At 39.4% G+C, this 21,400-nt stretch overlaps 1 protein-coding gene across 1 annotated transcript in view; it reads left to right on the top strand.

The window, feature by feature from the left end:
* Positions 1-376: 376 nt before the first annotated feature.
* BAZ1A (bromodomain adjacent to zinc finger domain 1A) overlaps positions 377-21,400 on the top strand; it is a 118,881-nt gene continuing 97,857 nt past the window's right edge. The window contains exons 1-3 of the mRNA XM_036751188.1: positions 377-448; positions 1,008-1,177; positions 16,585-16,863. Of these exons, the coding sequence (XP_036607083.1) occupies positions 1,065-1,177; positions 16,585-16,863 (392 nt within the window). The 5' untranslated portion in view covers positions 377-448; positions 1,008-1,064. The remainder of the gene's footprint in view (positions 449-1,007; positions 1,178-16,584; positions 16,864-21,400) is intronic.

Below are 21,400 nucleotides of genomic sequence, written 5' to 3'. Positions count from 1 at the left end.
ACATACAACAAAATCTTCCCCAGATATTTAGGCTCAATCTTAAATATGGAGGATGCTTCTGATATTTCACAAGGAACTGCTCCATTCATTAATAATGTAGCTCTCCCAGGCTTCTCTTTTTTTCTTCTATCTCTTCCTGTAGCAGTGACAAATTATAAAAGTCATCGAGCAGCCAATAAAAAGGTAGAAGAGGGAAGTGCAAAGCTCCTCCCCAGAGTTCTTCCTCCTTTAGAGCCGAAAGTAGATAAAAAACAAGACACAAACTTCCTAGGAGCTAAGAGGAGGGCAAGTGGCGGTGGGACCTTCAACTAAATAGATAGATAGATAGAGATAGATAGATAGATAGATAGATAGATAGATAGATTTGAAAGTGATTTTTAGAAGAACCTCGCTTTCCCCCTTCTTTGTAGTTAAGCAGGCAGAGAAGCGGCGTTTTTCGTTACTGCAGGTAAGAGGAGACAGTGTGTAGCTGAGAGTTGGCCTGGTGTCATCTGGGTGGTAAAGTGGGGAAGAGAAACAAAGCCTGAGAGGAATTGAATCCGGGGGCTTCCCCCATCCACCCTACCTCTGTTTAGCACTTTGTGTTCCAGGCTGGGCTGGGGGTGGGGAAGCTGTCCACACCGCCGGCTGCGGTTGAGCGTCAGCGCCCCATTGTGAGCGAGGAGGGGGAGGAGGGGAAGAAGAGGAGGAGGAAGAGGGAGAGGAGGAGGAGGAGGAAGAGGGGAAGGAGGAGGGGGCAGAAGAGGAGGAGACTTAGGAGGAGGAGACGCAGGGGTGTGGGGAGGGAGGCTAGTAGAGGAGCCGAGGCAGGGACGGCTCGCTCACTCATTCACTCAGTGATTCCTCCCTGGGGCCGCCGCCGGAGCCGGAGCAGCTGTGGGAAGGAGCTCCTCAGTCACACAAAAGGGGCGCACGGTTTTGCCAACGCCCTTTGCTGCCGCCGGGTCCGGGAGGGCCGGACGTCCCCGACCTGACCGGCTTTTTTCCTTCCCCTCCAATTTTGTTAGGGAAGTGGGACGAGCGCCTGCGGCCGAGGGTCCGGGCCAGCACGCGGGCGAGGGGAGATGCCGCTGCTGCATCGAAAGCCGTTTGTGAGGCAGAAGCCGCCGGGGGACCTGCGGCCCGACGAGGAAGTTTTCTACTGTAAAGTTACTAACGAGATCTTCCGCCACTATGAGTAAGAGCCGGGACTGGGTGTCGGGTGGGGGAGGGCAGTTTGGGGACACTAGGAGCGCGGCTCTTCCGTTTTTTCAACCCTTCTTAGCGCTCCTTTTGTCTCGGCTTGCCCCTTTGCGATTCTGGGCTTCTGGCGGGTGTTGGAAAGGGGACTGGCCCCCTCCGGAGCTCACGCTGCTGTCCCAGAGACTCTGCCCGAGCCGGCTGGGACAGCCCCGGCCCTGTTCGAGAACTGGGGAAGAGAGGGTATGAAAGGAGCGGAGGTGGGGGAATCCCACGCCGAGCTGCCGGCAGGGCGCGCCGGGAGCTGGGAGGGGGGGGGTGCCCCGAGCTGGCGCCCCACGACTCTGCCGCGGACCCACTCCCACGCCCGGCGCGAATTGTACTGTCTGGACGCCTGCAGTTCCGGGATCGCGGCCGCCGCGGCCGGGGCTGCCCCGCTGCTGGGGGCAGTTGTAGGATGTTGGTCTCCGGGCCCAGGCTAGGGAATCCCGCCCCCAGAGGCTGGGAGCGGCGGGTGGAGCTCCCTTACTTTGAATGATTTAGTTGAGCATTTGACGTTGGTGCCGTCGGTTGGCGGTTCCGCGCTGAGGGTGCGTGGACGGAGCCAGCCGGGGAAGGAAGTAAAAGTTGTAGGTGCTTACGACCAGCTGGTGTGTGCGGTTTGGACTCTTGTCCCGCCGGCTTCCGGGAGGTAGAACCACCTCAAACTGCTGCTGCCGCCCTCTGGGGAGGTTCCGAAACGAATTAAGCCTAGGTGAGTTTCTCTCCAGCCCGAGGAACTGGGGCGAGGGAAGAAACTGGGGTAGGTTTCTAGGCAAGAATGAGTGAGGGTGAGAAGGCCTATTCCTCTCCCCCCTTCCCCCACCCCGTGGGGCAATTATATGTGACTCTAGTTGCCACCTATTGGTGCTTGTGGAGCCTCTGTTGTTTTGATAAGAACCTCTCTAAGTCTGGTGCCATTTCTGCCGCCAAATTTACAGCACAAATTACCAGTCTTTAAACTGTAGCCCCTTCGAATGTAGTATTGTTAAGAATCTAGCCAGTTTTCTTTTTGTCCACTCCTCCAAAAGGGGTGTGTGTGTGTGTGTCTGTCTGTCTGTCTGTCTGTCTCTGTCCGTCTAAGACAGTTAACACTGATGTAGTAGACATACCTATTGAAAGTGGGTGTAGTTTAGGAGAACGAATACCCTGAAAGATTTTATAATGTGTTGGGATTAGATTATTCCCAGATTACCCCCTTTCTTTTTGAACACGTATTGTGGTAAGGTAGTTTTTTGTTTTTCACGCCCACAGAAAATGAAAATTAAAGAGGTATGACTTCAAAAAGTGTGCTATGTAAACTCACAATAAAGGGCTCCAAAAGGAACTTATTGTTAATTAAATGTTTTCACCTGGTAACTCCGAGGTGGAATTAGATTAGCTAGTTTGGTTGTCTTTGAATTGTAATAGTTTGTGTCTTTGGTTGTATCGTAATAGTGTTCTTTCCTTTAGGGGAAAATGTCATTTCTATTTCCTTTTCTTTTAATTTGTTGCAAAGGATATTGCAAAATTATTTGTCAAGATATTTTGATAGCATGAAATTAAGTTTTGCACTTGAAATCCTGATTAAAGTTAAGCTTTTAAAGAACATGTGCCCAGTATTGGGGAATAATTTGCTGTTCTTATAAGATACTATATACCACTTTGTCTTGTAAGATGAAAATTAGTTGGGCTTGATTTTTAGGAAAGTATGTTTTAAAGTAAATATAGAAGGGTTCAAGGATACTGATTTCTAAAAACTTCCTTGAACGTTTTTTAAAAAAAAAACCAAAGCCATTTTTCCTTTAAACAAGTTTTTCTGGTTCTCGCCTCCCCTCCCCCCCCCCCCTTTTTGAGGCCAGAACAATTAAGATAAATACTGGATTTAGAGACATATATTTGCTATGCATTTAAGCAGATATAGCTATAATCAGTTAATATTTGTATTGACTCTAGACTCTAGAGGACTGTGCAGAGCAGTGTCATTGATGATTCTGTTGGATGTTAATTTAAAACCTCCTGTGTGTGAGCTTAAAATGGGAAATAGCTGGGACCAGTGATAATGGTGAGCAAATTCCCTCTGTGTAGATGGGCATGTTCTTGGCAAGGTAGCATTTTTGGGGCTGCCTAGAGTATGGAGAGCTTACCTGACTTGTGAGTCAAAGAGCCAGTGTGTAAGCTCTTCCTGGTACCCACTAACTTTCCAGTCTCCCTGTTTTGAAACCTAGGCATTAATTCTCATTCACTCTCGCCCAGTATATCTAATCAGTTGCCAAATATTGCAACATTTCTACCTTCACAAGTCATTTCTCTTATCCCACCGTTTCCCTCCATGTACAAAGCTACCTTTTAGTTCAGGCTTTTATCACCTCTCACCTAGATTACTGATGCAACCTCCTATCAGTAAATCAAGAATTATTTCTTGTGTTCCTTCCATATGCCAGGCATTGTTCTAGGAAAACAAATACAAAGAATGGGACAATTCCTGCTTGCAGTGAATTTATGTTCCAATGGGCAGCAAGTACTTATAAAAATATATCAAGCATAAATATAAAGTGAATAAATACAAATATATAGAAAGATAGTTTGGAGGTTAGGGGAAAATCAGAGAAGGCTTCTGACAGAAGACAGCATCAGAGCTTTTCGTAAATGGAAGAGAGGCCTCCCAGCCTCAAGTCTCCTCCCCACTGTAATCCATTCATACATGTTAATGCTAAAGTAATTTTCCTTAGCCATAGATCTGACCATTTAACTTCCACAGTCAACTCCAGCGGCTTCCTTTAGGATCAAATGTAAAGACCTGTGTTTAGTTTTTAAAGCCCTCTACAATGTGGTCCCAAGTTATATTTTTCTAGTCAGTTGGACATTTGCTCTCTTAGACTCGATGATCTAGCCAAACTGTCCTCCTCCCACTTCCTCACATTATACTCCATCTCTTGTTTCTATCCCAAAAACCTGGAATGTATTCCCTGATCTCTGCCTCATAAGAGTTCCTTTTTTCCCTGTAGATGTAGCTCAATCACCACCTTCTTCTTGAAACTTTTCTTAATACCCTCTCCCCTTCAACTTGCCTAGTGCCTTCCCTCCCAAACTAACGTGTTTACTTAATATATATTTGTATTTATTGAATTTATAGTTTTATTATACATATGTATATAATGTGTATAGAATTAATTTCTACTCATAAGAAGTTTTTATGTCCTGATGAAGGAGATAATTGCGGTTTCGAGTTCATAGTGTATGCACTCTTATAATCTCCACTGAGACATAAACTCCTTGTGAGGAGAAATTGTTAAATTCTTTTTGCTTATGTATCTGTCAGCTAGCGCAGTGTATGACACAAAGTAGTTGTTTAATAAGTATTTGTTGATTTTTTTTTTAATCAAACCGAGTTCTCCCTACTACTAGTCTGCCTCTAGATTTTTAGGTATTTTTTTATATCAGTAGGATCTGTAGAATTTAAGGTGATTAGGGATGCTTACTGAAACATCATTTTGCAGATGTCAAGAAACAGACCCTGAAAGAATGACTTACTCATGGTCATACAGCTTGGAAGTAGCAGAGCCAGAGATAGGAACCTAAATTCATCTGACTCCAAATTCAACATTCTTTTCACTGACTCTTCCACCTTGTTTTTGCTTTTCTTAAGTTTTTTTTTTTCTTTTACAAATGCACACAGTGTCTTTAAAAAAAAGTTCTACATAATCTTAGCTTTTGCACATATTTGGAGGAACTATCAAAAGGAAACTTACTATATTTTCACTCCTAGGTTCAGTGGTTTGTTTATATTGAAATGAGGCTTGTTGACATTGTAAGTTAAGGGATTTTAGACTATTGAAAGTTGAAGTAAGACTTGTCATTTTGAAGGGAGGGGCAGCTGTGGCATAGAGAGTTGTAAAAGAAATCAAGATGACCCAGGTCTAGCCTCTGACACATAATGGCAGTGTGACCCCTGGCCAAGTCATTTAACTTCCCTGTCAAGCAACTTGCTGAGACTGAGTTACAGAGAAGGTACAGGCCTGCATTGGTAGAGGGACTCCGTACTAATAAAATCAGAGGTTCATTTCCTATCTCTTAAGAGGAAAAAATTAAGTAACTAATTGTATATAATAGTATTTTTAATATCTTTCTCATTATATTTGGTGGCAGTGGAAAGAGCACTGGTTCAGAAGTTAGAAGACCTGGGGTTCAGATTCCAATTTTGTCACTACTTTCATGACCTCAAGCAAATCACTTAACCTCCTTGAACCTTAGTTTCCTCTCTTGCAAAATGATAAGGTAGCCTCTGAGATTCTTTTCAGTTCTAGATCCATATGCACTCATGACCTGGCATTTACTTACTGTGTAGCCAGACCCCACTATATCAGGAAGACTAATCAAGATTTTACATGTTTTTCAAAAAGCATAATTATCTTGAGACACAGCATGGAGTTGGCCTTGAGTCAAGGAGACCTGGGATTCAAGTCTCACTTCGGTGAAATAATGGTTGCGTAGATAGATCTTAGGCAAGTAGCTGAAACCCTGCATGTCCCGAGCAGCTCTCTGAGTTGCAGAGAAATCTCAGCTGTGTGTAAGTTCCTTGAAACAGATGAAATCAGAGGTTCACTTATAAAAAAATTTACAAGTGCTGTCATAAATTGGGAGGTACTTTTTTAGATAATCTGGTTCTACCCTCTACTTAATTTCTTTGAAGTATATGCTGCTGAAATAATTGCTAACTCCTGTTAGACCTGCTTTAATAAATGTAGGAGACTCCTCTCGAACCTGTTGAACATTAATTGTATGCAAATAGATGCTTTTAAATACTGAATACTTAAATATTTAAATGGATTAATTGTATCCCTCTGTAACCTTGTTCACACTAACTGGTTTAGCAGCCCTCCATACCCTTTCTTTTTAGGGGAGAAAGGGAGTTAGAAAGTTTAGATGAAATGTCTGAATGATTGAGAAAGCAATATTCAGAGCAATCTGAGTGAATTATTGTATAGGAGAGGATACAACCTCTATCTTACTGAAAACAGTTTAGTTCAACCCTCCTACTTTATGTACGAAACTTCTCAATTAGTTATCTTCAGGTGAAGGCAGGGTAACCATTTGTTGGGGGATGTTGTAGAGGGAATTCTGTACAAGTTCAATAACTGTTACATTGTTAAAGTACCTAGTTGGTGGGGACTTACAATAGTTCTTGCCCTTAAGGTTCTTTTCTTTTGGTGGCAGGATACAGATTAAATATATACAGAGGGTATGTGTTGCTTTTGTTGGTGGTAGGCGAAAATGAGTTTGGAGTAATCAGTACTGAGCTTTGAGTCATAGCTAGGATTTATATGGCTAAGGTTTTCAAATCACTTCACATATGTTGTTTTATTTGATTCTCAGAACTATCCTATGAGATAGGTGCTATTATCATTCTCATTTTGCAAATAAGGAGATTGAAACTGAGACAGTTTTGAGTGCCTTGCCTGTGGGTAATACATTTAGAGACTGAAGGAGAGTTTGAACTCAGGTCTTCCAGATTCCCAAGTCTTAACTTTAAACCAGGGAGCCTCTGAGAAAGTTTAGGGTTTGTAAGAGGCAGAGATGAGGAGGGAAGAGCCTTTTAGGCATGAAGGACAGCTTGCCTACCTGGCACAAAATAGGTACTTAATAAATGCTTATTGACTGACTGACTTCTTCTTTGAAGAAGCGTAGAAATGAGAGACGGAACCTTGGACCTGAAAACAAATGGTGTAGTTAGGCTGGAATGTATGTAGAGTATGTGAGGATGGAGTGATGTGTGTCTAAAAAATAGGTTGAACCCGTGTTGGGAATGGCCTTAAATTAGAAAAAGAAGACTTTTATTGTAGAGGCAAGTAAGAAGCCACTGAAGCTTCTTGAGCAGGTGAGGGACATGATCAGACTTATGTTTTAGGAATATCTCTTTGGTTATGGAGAAGGGAGAGAATTGGATAGGGGACCCCCATTAGGAGGCTCTCGCAGTAATCTAGGAGAGAAAGGTGATAGGTTGGGTAGGAGAGATATTGTGGAAGTAGAACTGACAATACTTGGTAACTGATTAGATATGAGAGGTGAGAGTAAAAAGTTGAGACTTTTGAATGTAGTGATTGGAGGTGCCCTTGAGAAATGGAGAATTTTTGAAAGAGGAGGAGTGTGAGGTAGGGGGAAGATAATTGGGATGTATTTAAGTTTGGGATGTTACTGAGTTTTAAATTTCTATAGTAAATGCAATTTAAGATGCAATTCTGGAGGTTAGAAGAGAAATTAATTCTAGATATGTAGATTTGGGAATCATTTGCATAGAAATGATAGTTGAATCCAAAGGAACCAATGAAATGAAGAAGCTAGAGTAAAAAAAGAAGAGAAAGGGCTTTGGGGGAGGGCCTAGGATAGAGCCCTGGAGAATACCCACGCATGGACATGAATCTTGACCCACCACAGGAAATTGAGAAGGATCAGTCAAGACACATAGGATAGGAAAAGAACCATAATTGAATAGTGTCCGAACTCAGGGAATGGTGGTCAGCTGTGTCAAATCTCTGGCAAATCTAGTCAGCCAAGGAAAAGGCATTGTATTTAATGATATACAATTCTGGTGAGCTTGCTGCTCCTGGAAACTGAAATTCTTTCATATTTTTACAAATTTGTATCCCATTTGCCTCAAGTGACAGTTTCACTAGCCCCTGCTTCTTCCTAAAAACCATCATTTGTAACAAATATATTTTCGTATATGTAGTGAATGAAATCGTGATTTCATTGATACAGCCTGATCTGAACTTAGGCTGGTCCTGGCACCTTCTCAGCAATATATACTTATCATCTGATTTATCTGTTGAAAAATTAAATTTAAAAAGGAATTGAGGTTAGTGTGTGCTGTATTTGTTTGGACTATTCTCAAAAATCTAATCAAAAGGATTTAAAAATTGAAGAGGTAGGGGGAAAAATAACCTAAGTAAAAATCTACCAAGCTAAGATATTCATAGAGAGTAGTCACACCCTAGGAGGAAGAAAAGCAGTAGTGATGCTCGCAAAATTCACAGGAAATAAAATTAAAGGATGATTCAGAGAACCCATGGCTTTAGATGTCTGTGCAGTGGTCAACGCACAAATGAATAACAGGCAAGATGATCTAGAAATCGAATGTAAAGTAGCAAATTTGACCTCAGGTATCAGAGACTTGTTAGAATTAAACACGTGACTGTACTATGGTTCTGGATGGATTTTAAAAGAAAGAAAGGAGAGAAAAAAGGCAGATAGGTAGTAGAGTAGCTACACATTATATAGTAACACTATATATTCATGAAGAAATCCAAGAACTGAGGAAGGATCGGGGATGCCTGGTAGCGAGAATTTGGGTAAAGATTAGTAGAAGCAGAAACTTGAAGTAATATCACAATTGGAATACCTAGACAAAAATAGAAAATAGTTTAGGAAACAATTACAAGCTTGGTTCAGGCACATAGAGTAGTGATGGGAACCTTGTGATCTGCTTGATTTCTCCTTTGCCCAAATCTGGATAGTCAACAATTTATTAATTTTACCACTACATTTTTTCTTCTGCAAATGGTGGGGAGATCCTTGGGGGGAATTTTATTCTGTATCTAATGGGAGCAGTTCTTGGTTGCTGGGGTGGAAATGATGTGAACCGTTTTGAGAAGTGACCATTTATCATTTCACTGCAGAATTTGTGATAGAGTCCAGTGGTTCTCAAAGTATGCTCCAGGGACCCATGGAGAAAGGTGTGGTCTGTGAGGTCAAAATTATTTTCATAGTAATACTTAGATGTTTTAATTTCTAATATGGTAAATATCAACAGATGAAATACACATTAAAATAAAGCTCTTTGAAGCTGAGTCCACAGTAGTTTTTTAATTTTAAAGAGGGGTTCTCAGACCTAAAAGTTCGAGAATCACTAGAATAGAAGAAAACTATACATTGTCTTGCATGTGGCTGATATTTTGGGTTTGGATTGCATGGATTAAAATTGTGCAAAAGAATTCAGTTTGAGGATGGGGAACCCTCCTGAATGAATTAATAGAAAGGCATTGACTAAGCCCATATGAATGTGTGCCAAACACTGTTCTAAACATTTGGGATCAATCGAAAAAGCAGAGCTGGATCTGCTTTCCCCTCTGTGGGCCCTACAGTAAAATGGAAGACATAAAAAATAAAGAGGAATGGTGTCCAGAATTGGGACAGCTTGGTTCAGAAAGTTACAGAGGGTGATGAGTGTGGTTACATAGTTAAGTCAACAAACATTTATTTTATATCTGCTAGGTACCCCAGACACTGTGCAAAGCTGGGGTTACAAAGAAAGGCAAAAACAGTCCCCGTTCTCAAGGAGCTCAATGTTTAATGGTGGGTGTGCTTGGGAGGAGGGAAGAATACATGAAGGAACAGTGGCAGAGTTGATTTGATCATGGTCTCAGGCTCGGATTGCAAGATGTGTTTCGGGGCAAGATAAGTCAAAAGCTTATTCATCTTAGCCAGTTAAACCCTGGGTTCCCCCAAAGGGAATAATAAAGGTTAGTAATATAGTAATATGTATATTAATATGTCCAAAAAAATTAAGGAAGTGGCAGAATTCCTCATTCGTACCATTTAAATGAAAATTTTAATCTAATGTTGTAGGAGGAAAAAATCCCAGTCATTTTTTGGTCACCTACACACACATTGTATTCAAGGTGTATCTGTATAATACCCCTTTAAAAGTAACTCTACTCCAACATGGCCAATTTAGATTTAATATTTACTATGGAGCAACTATAAAAACTCAAATGTCCGACTGTTTAATTATTCTATGACTTTAATATTTATGATTTTTCCTTTTCTCTTGGCTAGCTGTGACTATACACAAGTACAGCAGACAAAGATTTAGGGGCTGAGGTATCATGGACTAGTAAATGGTAGTTCTGGGCATTGGAGACTCTGGTTCAAGTCTTGCCTCTGATGTATTCTGAGTGTATGACTCTGAGGAAGCCAATAGATAATGTTAGAAGGACAGTTATTAGTCCTCTTATCCATGGTCTGCAAACTTTTTTGATTTTACATTCCCGTGGGTAAAAAGCTTGTGAGCTTGTACACACCAGTATGTTTATATTTACTTTTAAAAACATTTTGTACACCTACTGTTAAATAATTATGTGCATTTTGAAACATATTAAACAAGGATGAGATGAAGTTGAAATAATATTTGATCTTACTGTAGAGAGCCACTGAAGTTTGAATAGGAAAGTGATAAAGTCAGACCTATGCTTTAGGAAAATTGCTTAGGAACCTTAGCAGTGAGACCAGTTTTAATTAGGCTATTACAGCAGTCCAGGAGAGAGGTAATGAGGATCTAAACTAAAGTGATGGCTGTGTGAGTATAACAGGCCAGCAAGGAACAAAGGAAATAAGTATTTATTAAATAGTGTCTGCTGTGTGCCGTGCACTATGCTAAGTGTTTTACAAATACTATTTCATTTGATACTCACCACAACCTTGGGAGGTGGGGACTATTATTATTCTCATTTTACAGTTGAGGAAACTGAGGCAAACAGAGGCTAAGTGATTTGCTTAGGATCACACAGTTTTTAAGTATCTGAGGTTGGCTTGGAACTTGGGTCTTCTGACTTCAGGTCCAGCACCACCTAGCAAAAATGTGGAGGAAGAAACAACAGTATTTGGTAACTGATTGGACACATGGGTAAAGGAGATTGAGGAGTGAAATGTGAACTGAATGACTGGAAGGATGACAGTGCTTTCAGAAGAAATAAGTTCAGAATAAGGGTAAGTTTTGGGGGAAAGATAATATAACAAGAGCAACAATACATATTTTTAAAGTATATTCTTTCCTTCTCACTGCCCTTCCCCCCAGTGAACAAAAATTAAAACCCTCATTGTAAATATGCATGGTGTTCAGCAAGAACATTCCCACATTGCCCATGCTTGAAAATGTGTGCTGCTTGCATTTTAATTTTTATGACCTTACTGACAGGAAGTAGATAAGTATTGTTTTTCATCTTCAATTTTTTGGATACATGATATAGGTTACATTGATCAGTGTTCTAAAGTCTTTTAAGGTTGTTTTGTTCTATAATGTAGTTGTTACCATAAGCATTGTTCTTCTCACTTGTGCTCTGCATCAGTTCTGTAAAGATCTTAGGTTCCTCTGAAATTGTACACGTCATTTCTTATGGTACAATAACATTCTATTATATTCACATACCACGATTCTTCCATTTGCCAATAGGAAGACAGATCTCAGTTTCCAATTTTTGACTACTAGGAATAGGACAGCTATGGATATTTTTCTGCATATAAATTCTGTTCTTCTTTAGTAGTGGTGTACTGGGTCAGAGGATGGCTGGGCCGTACACCACTCCACCAGCAATGTGCCTGTTTTCTTGAAGCTTCTCTAGCATTTGCTATTTTCCTCTTTTGACATTTTTGCTAGTGAAATAAGTGTGAGATGGAGCCTGAAGGTTGTTTAAATTTGTGTTTTTCTAATACTGTTTTAGAGCATTTTCACATGGTTGATGATAGCTTGGATTTCTTCCTTTGAAACTTCCTGTTGGGGGGCAGAGCCAAGATGGTGGCTGGAAAGCAGGGACTAGCGTGAGCTCCCTGCCGAGTCCCTCCAAAAACCTGTAAAAAATGGCTCTGAACCAATTCTAGAACTGCAGAACCCACAAAACAGCAGAGGGAAGCAGGGCTCCAGCCCAGGACAGCCTGGATGGTCTCTGGGTCAGGTCTGTCCCACACGGAGCTGGGAGCGGAGCGGAGCGGAGCAGAGCAGAGCCCACCGTGAGCGGCTTGGACCAACCAGACCAGGAGCCGGGTGGAGCAGGCCCTAGCGCCCTGAATCAGTGAGCTTCAGCACTTCTCAACCCACAAACACCAAAGACAGCGGAGAAGGTTAGTGGGAAAAGCTGCAGGAGTGGAAGGAGTTCGAGGTTCGGCCACCGCCCCTGGGGCAGTGGAGGTGGGGCAGCTACAGCTGCTGTTGCTTTTAGCCCTAGGCCCACCTGGTGGGAGGATGTAAGTGGTGGATCAGAGCAGAAGTGCACAGCCTGCTGAAGATCTAAGCCCAGTCTGGTTTGGGGGTTCTTGGGGAAGGAGGAGTGCTGGCATGGCAGAGCTTGGCACATCCCCCACAAATGTGGAACATAGAACTCTTTAGTCTACAAGCAGTCATACCCCACTGAAAAACTCAAGGATCAAGTTAGTTGGTTGGGAATGTGGCCAGGCAGCAAAAACGCACCCAGATTCAGACTCAGACTTTGGATTCTTTCTTTGGTGACAAAGAATACCAAAACATACAGCCTTAAGAAGTCAACAAAGTGCAAGAGCCTACACCAAAAGCCTCCAAGAAAAACATGAACTGGTCCCAGGCCATGGAAGAGCTCAAAAAGGATTTAGAAAAGCAAGTTAGAGAAGTAGAGGAAAAATTGGGAAGAGAAATGAGAAGGATGCGAGAAAACCATGAAAAACAACAAGTCAATGACTTGCTAAAGGAGACCCAAAAAAATACTGAAAAATATACTGCAGAAAACAACACTTTAAAAAACAGACCAACTCAAATGGCAAAGAGCCCCAAAAAGCCAGTGAGGAGAAGAATGCCTTGAAAGGCAGAATTAGCCAAATGGAAAAGGAGGTCCAAAAGACCACTAAAGAAAATACTACCTTAAAAATGAGATTGGAGCAAGTGGAAGCTAGTGAAAGAAACTTCCTATTGGAGGAATGTCTCTTAGTAAATTTATATTGTTTCCTTATGTCTTGGATATGAGACCTATATCAGAGGAACTTGTTGCAAAGATTTTCTCCCCCTCATTTCTGTTTGTACAAAATTTTTATAGGATTAAAATTTTCCTTTTCAATCCCGTGATCCTTTCTACTTTTTAGTCATGAATTCTTCCCCCATCCATCGGAAAGGTAATTTTGTCCTTGCTCCTCAAATCTTTTTATGATGTGATCCTATTTTATAGCTAGGTCATGTATCCATCTGGAGCTTATCTTGGTATATGGTATGAGGTACTGACCCAAATCTAATTTCCACCAGACTGTTCTCTAATTTTAATTTTCCTAGGAGTTTCTGTCAAATAGTGAAGGCTGTGCCGGCCCCCCCCCCCCCCCCAACAGGTTTTTGCTACTAGTTCATCTGTTCCACTGATTCCATCTTTTTTCATTTGTACCAAATTGTTCTACTTTGTGAACTGCAATACTTTTTGCAGCTTATCTATGCATCCTAACCTGTGTGACTACTTCTGCCTCACCCAAAATGAAGGGGGAGGTGAGCCTCTTATTCATAGGTCACTTCCTCAGAGCATGTTTTAGCTCTTGGAGAGAAGTACTATAGTCATGAGATAGTCATCTGGGAATATCTTATGTGTTCCTCTTTGTTATCCTCTTTATCTCTCCCTTCCCCCCCCCCCCCAAATCATTGATGTGGGCTAACCCATCTGAAAGGTGATTTCTTTTCTATTTACCATGCCACCATATGATGAGTTCTTACCCCAGAAGATTAGGGTCTTTCGGTTTATCAAATACTAGCCTATTGTGCCCCTTTGTTCTGTATATTGTGTACCAAGTCTGTTCAACTGATAAAATCTTTCTTTACCAGTACCACATCATTTAGATGAGCACTGCTTTGTAATAATAGTATAGCTTGAGATCTGGCACTCCTAAGGTCCCCTTACTTTCTTCATTATTTCCTTTGAAATTCTTGACCCTTTGTTTCTCCAGATGAATTTCTATATTATTTTTTCTAGCTCTGTAATATTTTGATAGTTCTATTGGTTTGGCACCGAATAAGTAAGCTAATTTAGTAGTAGTATTATTTTTATTACATTGGTTCAGTCTACCCATGAGCAATTAATATTTTTCTATTTAAGTCTATATTTCCATAAAGAGTGTTATGTAGTTGTATTCACATAGTTTTCTGTGTGTGTCTTAGCAGGTAGGTTTCCAACCTATTTTTTACCTTCTGTAGTTATTTTAAATGAAATTTCTTTCTCTGTTGCATTTGATTGGTAATATACAGAAATAATCATTTATTTGGGTTTATTTTATATCTTGCAACTTAGTGGTTTCAATTTTTAGTTGATTCTGGATTCTCTAAGTAAACCATCATATCATCTGCAAAAAGCAATAACTTTGTTTCCTCTTTGCCTGTGCTCATATCCTCAATTTCTTTTTCTTGTCATATTGCTGTAGTTGGCATTTCTAGCCCTAGAGCAAATAGTATTTCCCTCTTTATTTACATTTTTAATGCAGATTTTAAGTAGTCACTTATTTTTGTTTTTTATCTCTCCCATTGGCTGCAGTTTCCCAATAGACAAAATTTGGCTTCATTGGAATTTCCTCAGCATTACTTTAGGCCTTTAGATGGTACCTAGAGTCTTAAAACTCTTAAATTCAAATATGGCCCCAGATACTTAGTAGAAGCAGTGACAAGTTGCTTAACTTCTGTTTTCCTCAGTTTCCTCAGCTATAAAATGTAGATCATAAAAACACTCACTGGGTTGTTGAGAGGACCAAATGAGGTACTATTTTAAAGTGTTTAGCACAATTCCTGGCATGGATTAAGTACTTATTCCTCTCTTCTCTCTCCTCCCCTCCCCCATGTATTCGCTTTTCCTGTTAGAATGAATACTATTCCCTAGGGATAATCAGTGCACATTTACTACCAGGAATTTAAAAACTATTTTAACTCTTTTAGATTATATTATGAAATTTTTTTTTTTCCTTGATAAAGAGGATAGAGAAAATAGAAGCACCATCCGTGAGGAACATGAACTGTGTAATAGTCTTCTTTGGAAGTCTGTGATTGGGGTAGCGGGAGGAATGGGAAAACAAGTGTTTTATCAGCATTTGTAATTCATAGTTTATAATTTAAGTGTTTTTAGCTTCTGGAACAGAAGTTCAATTAAGTGTAAGCCTCAAAGAAGAAAGCAAAGTTGATTTTAATTTTAGATTTTGATTTTTTGGGGGTGAGGGGGGAGGTTGAAAGGGTGTGGGGGATAAAGGAGTGGGAACTGGACTTGTGATTTCTTTAGTGTTGGGAACTCTACCTCTGCTGTTCAGCAACTTGGAGTCCTTGAGCCTTGCCCCAAGGGCTCTGGATGGTAGGTAATTGATTTCTGCAGGGGCTAGAATGCTAGTTTGTGTCAAAGTCAGGGCTTGAAGTCACGTCTTCCTGGGTTGAGCTCTCCTGATTGATGAGGGAATAAAAACTCACTTTGTTTGTCAGATTCCCAGGCATCATGCTTCATGATTCATCCATTCTGGTGTCCACCTTTGGCTTGATATACGGGGTGTCCCTAAAGTCTGGACACATAGGAAGTCTCATTAACATCTCATTAACCGTTTCACTGAAGACTGTGTTGTTCAGCGACTTCTTTTTCTGGGGTATGCTAAAGGAGAAGGTGTACTTAATGAAAATCACAGAAGCAACACACTTGACTGAACACAGAGTGAAGGTGCTAAAATTGACAGCAGTGTTCATGTGAATCTTGCAAAGTGCATAAACCTTTGCATTACAAATGATGAAAATCATATTTAAGATGTTATTAATATTCCAATCAAATAAAATGTTGTTGAAAGTTTCATTCATTTCATTTCTTGAAAATATCCATTTTTACTTATGTGTCCAGACTTTAGGAACACCCTGTATATATATGATCTGACTTGATATCTGCTCTGTAGCTGCCCCTATTGCTGCACCTGGATCAGATCTCTTTTCCCTCCCATGGATGGGTTAGTCCACTCAGTTTTGAAACTTGATGTTTCAAATGTCTTTTACCCTGGGCCTCTCAATCTGTGCCTTCCCCTCTAGCCCCCATCCTCTTGCTCTCAGAATAGTAATAAAACCAAACCTATGCTCCTGGAAAGGATGTGATAATTGCCACTTAGGAACAGTCCTCAGACCAAAACTGCATTCTTGGTTATCGCTCTCTTTATGTGTTGTGTTCCTCCTGTTAGAATATAAGCTCCTTGAGAAGGAAGTGTCTCTTATTTGTATATTTAGTACCAGTTCCTGGCACAGTGCCTAGTATATAATAGCTGCTCAATGCATACTTATTCACTTACTTCTTTCTGACATGTTAACTCCAAAGCTAGTTTTCTAGCTATGGTTCATTGACTCCTAGATGGTCTCAATCTTTTTGAATTTGTGATTTATAATGTTATAGCACATATAATTGAGTTCTGGTTATAAATAGTTGTATTTATTGTAGGTATAAATTGTAAGTTCTGGGCGGAGGGATGACGACGACGACTGCGTTGTTCAAGTTTAGACTTATCTGTTTCTAAATACTTTTGCCCCAGAAGTAGCATGGTGTATATTATTAAAATGAATCTGTGGAATTCTGGGTAACTTTTTTCTTTTTTATTTTTTTTTTTAAATTGCAGTGATTTTTTTGAACGAACTATTCTGTGTAATAGTCTTGTGTGGAGCTGTGCTGTGACTGGCAAACCTGGACTCACCTATCAGGAGGCCCTTGAATCAGAGAAAAAAGCAAGACAGAATCTTCAGAGTTTTCCAGAACCACTAGTAATTCCGGTTTTATACTTGACTACCCTTACCCATCGCTCAAGACTGCATGAAATTTGTGATGATCTCTTCATTTATGTCAAGGATCGATATTTTGTTGGAGAAATTGTTGAAGTAGTTAGGAACAATGGTGCAAGGTAAAGCATTTTGGATGTAAATATTTCTAATTTGTATATTGTCTCTATTCATTACATATGCTCAGTCTTCTAGCTTATAGTTGGCACTTAATAAATGCTTGTTTATTATTGATTAAATTCAGCAAACTTTAATTTGCACACATTTCTTCATCTGTAAGGCTTATGTGACTCTTTTTGGGAGTCTTTTTTTTCCTTATCTAACCAGATTCTTTGTGGGACTCTGAGAATTCCATCCAAATCGTATGTTTTGTCTTCAAGAAAACAGGAGGATTTTGCCATTTAGTCACAATAATATTTATTGCCATTCTGTTTATAAATTTACTTAATTTTCAATTAAATTTGTCTTAATGGTTCCTTAATAGATTTAGAAATCTTAAATTTTCTATAAATACAATGGAGAGTCATAGGGGCATTTTTTGTCAGTTTGTTTAAAAAAAATTTTAGCAAGTTTTTTTAATAGAAGTTTATTTGATAAACTAGTATCATTAATAACTAACATTTAAATAATCCTTTAAGATTTACAAAGCACCTTGCCATCTATTCTTATTTGATCCTCACAATAACTCTATATGAGATAGGTGCCATTGTTATCATCCCTATATTATAGAATAGATGAATGAAACTGAGGCTGATTAGAGGTTAAGTGACTTGTGTAGCAAAGTATCTGAGGCTGCATTTGAACTCAGGTCTTTCTGACTCCCAAGTCCAGTCCTCTGTATTCAATGGATCATCTCTATGCCTTTTCCATTAGTGACTGATTTGCTTCTGTTCTAAATAGAGGTTTTCCAACCAAAAAAGTTTGGAGTCACTGCATAGTGGCTATTCAGACTTTTTCAAAATTTTTAAAGAAATAGTGAAGTATACTCACCTATGAAATTTAACTGCAGCTTTTTCACTTTTTACTTAGTAATGAACACTTACAGAGTACCTGCTTTATGTATCATAATAGGTGCTAGAAGTAACTCTTGGAAGTTTTTCCTGTTGAAGGACAACTATGTTTTTAAAAACTTCACATTTTAGTGAAATGAATGGTTGATGAAAGTTAACCATTCAGTTGTGAAGCTTAATTTTTAATTTATAAGGAATATCCTTTTAATTAGTAGTTTATCTATACTTTGGGCGGGGGGAGGGAAGTCATTTTCCAGGTAATGAACTGAATTTAAATTCTAAAATGCTGGGTGTAAATCTTAAAAAGTTAGTAATGTTTATTGGCATTATTATATTAATTACATAAAGCTAATAAGAACTATAGTTGGAGGGCAGTAGCATAAACTATTGCCTTGTGTACAAACTATTGGATTTTTATTCGTTTATGCCCCCCTCATTACTTAGGTCCTTACAGCAGAAACTTTGATAGAATCTTTTAAAATGATGGCAAGGGAAAACTACGGTTTAATTTTTGTGCTTCAGTCCCCATGAGTTAATGATGCTTATGGGGGAAGGGCACATGCAAGTTATTCTCTTGTAGCCAGAGATAGTAGTTGGATTTCAGTATTTTCCAGAAAAACTTTGTAAAGATCATAGTGTTCCATTTTGAAGACATCTAAATTATTTTGAGGGGTGATATTTTGATGAACTTTAGAAAATTTACTTGGCAGCTAGAATTTCAGTATCTTGTCTGGATATTGTTTTCTAGATTTGTATCTTTTGACGAACATTTTAAAAATCGAAAAGGTCAGAAGTTTAAAAATCTCATAGCATAAATATAAGTCTCTAGGAATTTGTAACAGTTTATGATAGTTCACATTTAATAGAGTCCTTTATAATATATGGGACATTTTCTTTTACAGCAGCTTTAAGGTAGATGGTCTATAGATTATTCACATCAATTTATATATGAGGAAGCTGAAGTTCAGAAGTTAAATGACTGGATTAAAAATTGAGTAACTAGAGCTTAGAGTTTCAAAAAAGTCTTAACTCAATAGAAGTTTAAAAACATTGTTTTTTATATGAAAATATTCTTAACATTTTTACTTTGCTACTAAGTTATTCTAGGTTTTCTCCCTTTCCATTCCCCTGTTAATTATGTAGGAAACCAGTTAGAAGTTAAAAACACTAATTATCTTATCTCATATCGACTTGAAAGTCTAGATTTGTGAAAAGTGACTTTGAGAACATGCTTGGGCATACTTTGGTTTGAAAGCACAATTAACTTCAGCCATCTAACAGTTAAAAAAAAAATCAGCCCAGGTGCTTTTGAGAGCTAATTTTTACTGTGAGACTATTCTGCCCTATTCTTGCCCTATTCTGAGGCAAAAGGTAGTGGAGGTTATATGTGGGATTTGTTTTTGCTGGGACATTGTTCTATATAGGATTATAAATACCCTAGCTGACAATTTAGTTGCTTGGTAGGTGATCTATGAAAAGAAGATTGGGCATATAACATGAGAATGTGATCTTGAGGGACTAAGACCAGGAGATAGAGACAGAAATTCAGTTAAATTCAACAAAAATGTTATTAAGTATCCACTATGTGCAGGACATTCACAAATGAGGATTTTGTCTGATGGTGGGGAGCCTTGTATTTCAGTTTTACATGGCTCTTGGTGATAATGAAAGAGTTCTCAAGCAAAGTTCTTTTGTTAGAATTTTCCAGAAGCTAGTAGGATTTTCGCTTATGTCATACCTCATTGAGGAGAGGAAGATGTTCTTTGGCTCCAATGAATCAAATAATTTTTTATAGTTAATAAAATATTGGGTTCTTTTATTACTTCTAGTAGTGTATTTTGCGATATTATTTGCCCCAAGCGCCATAATATTGTAGAACTTCCTAAAATGGGATCTGGAAAGAAAGGAGAATTAAGTGCAGTAAGAATTCCAAATGCCTAGACTCAGTGCAGTCCATTGAGCTGGTCCTTCCAACTACATTGAACTGAGCCCAGAATTGATCAGGAGGAGGTGAGTGGGCTAAATTGCATTTAGAAAATTATATAGTGCCCCAAGCTTCTCTTTAAAAGAAAGGTAGCTTTCTCCTTTTTTTTTTTAAATACTTCTAATTTTTTTTTCCAATGATCAAATATTTTATTTTTTCCTTCCTCTTATTACTTCCCACTCACTGAAAAGAAAGGAAAGAAGAACCCTTATATCTTGTAAGCATAGTTAAGCAAACATTGACCATGTCATAAATATTTCTTATTCTGAATATTGGTCCGTTATCTTTCTGTCGTGAGATGGGAAACATTCAGTTGCGTTGAATCATGGTTATAGTTCTTGTATGTATCTTGATAGGTTGAACTGCTATGTATTTTATAGTTATTTCCTGCTGCTCTGCCATCTCTGAGGCTTTTGCTTGTAAATGTTTTAGAGTCATTTTCTTAAGCATTTTTGTCTTGAGTGTCCCTGCCACCAATAAAAACTAATTATGGTGGAACTTAATCTTCCAGCCTTCTTCCTGATCTTGGACTTGATGTTTGGTTTGGGCTCTGCTGCCACACTTTTTTGGAGGGAAGGTCTGGGCTGGTCCTTTTGCTGGTTTCCTGGTATAGTGAGTGTTGTACTCTGTTCTAGGATTTCAGGGGCAGGCTGTAGACCTTTAAGCTTTTAGTGTTTCCAAAGTGGTCTGAACCAGGGGAAAATCTGATCCCACCTACCTATCCTTTGGTCCCATCTCTGCTAATTCCTGACTTGGGTTTGAATCTGAGCATTAGAACATGGCTGGACTTAGCCCCTGTCAGCCAATGGGAAAACTCTGTTGATTCAGAGTTGACAGAACTACATGTTCTCCTTTGGTCCAGCAGTCCTGTCTTGGTTATTACTGAGCCTGGGCTAATTGCTGAAAGTGAGACCCACTGCTGCTACTGCTGACTTCTGAGCTTCCTTTCATTCTCCCTACTTAGGAATGCCACACCCCTGCTTAGATATGACCTGGATCTATGTGACCCAGAACTTGGTAGTGAGGGACACAGCTGCAAGTTCACACCTGTTGCCCTTGGGTTTGTGGACCCTCATGGTTCTGAGAGCTCTTGCTCTAGTGCACAGCCTCCCCCTGGGTGCTAGAGTGCTTCTGACCTGACCCCATTCAAGTTATCTGCAGCCCTCCTTGTCTGTCTACTTAACTCAAGTTGGACTAATGAATCACTGACTTTTTTCTAGATTTCCCCATTAGGATTTGGCCTGTTGTATTTTCTAGATCTATTTGGAAGAGTTTATCGATGAGATGGCTTCCTACCATTCCATTATCTTGGCTCTATCCAATGATTCTTAAATTGTCTCTCTTGGATCTCTTTTCCAGTTCAGTTGTTTTTACTGTGAGATATCTCATATTTTCTTCCATTTTTTGGTTTTGTTGTAATATTTCTTAATGTCTCTAGCTTCTATTCCGTCATTTGTAGTTTTTCCGGAATTATTTTCTTGGGCAAAGCTTTTTTGCCTCCTGTTCAAACCTGTTAATTTTATTTCATATCTTTCTTCCATGGTTCTCATTTGGTTTTTAAAATAATTTTTTAGCTATAAAAACTTCTAGCAATTCTAGTTGGATTTGTGCCCAAGCAGCATTTTTTCCAAAAGTCTTTGCTTTTAGAAATTTTTGAGTCATTTG

This window comes from Trichosurus vulpecula, chromosome 3 (assembly GCF_011100635.1).
Source record: "Trichosurus vulpecula isolate mTriVul1 chromosome 3, mTriVul1.pri, whole genome shotgun sequence".
Lineage (NCBI taxonomy): Eukaryota > Metazoa > Chordata > Mammalia > Diprotodontia > Phalangeridae > Trichosurus > Trichosurus vulpecula.
This window is presented reverse-complemented; position numbering and strand designations above follow the sequence as displayed.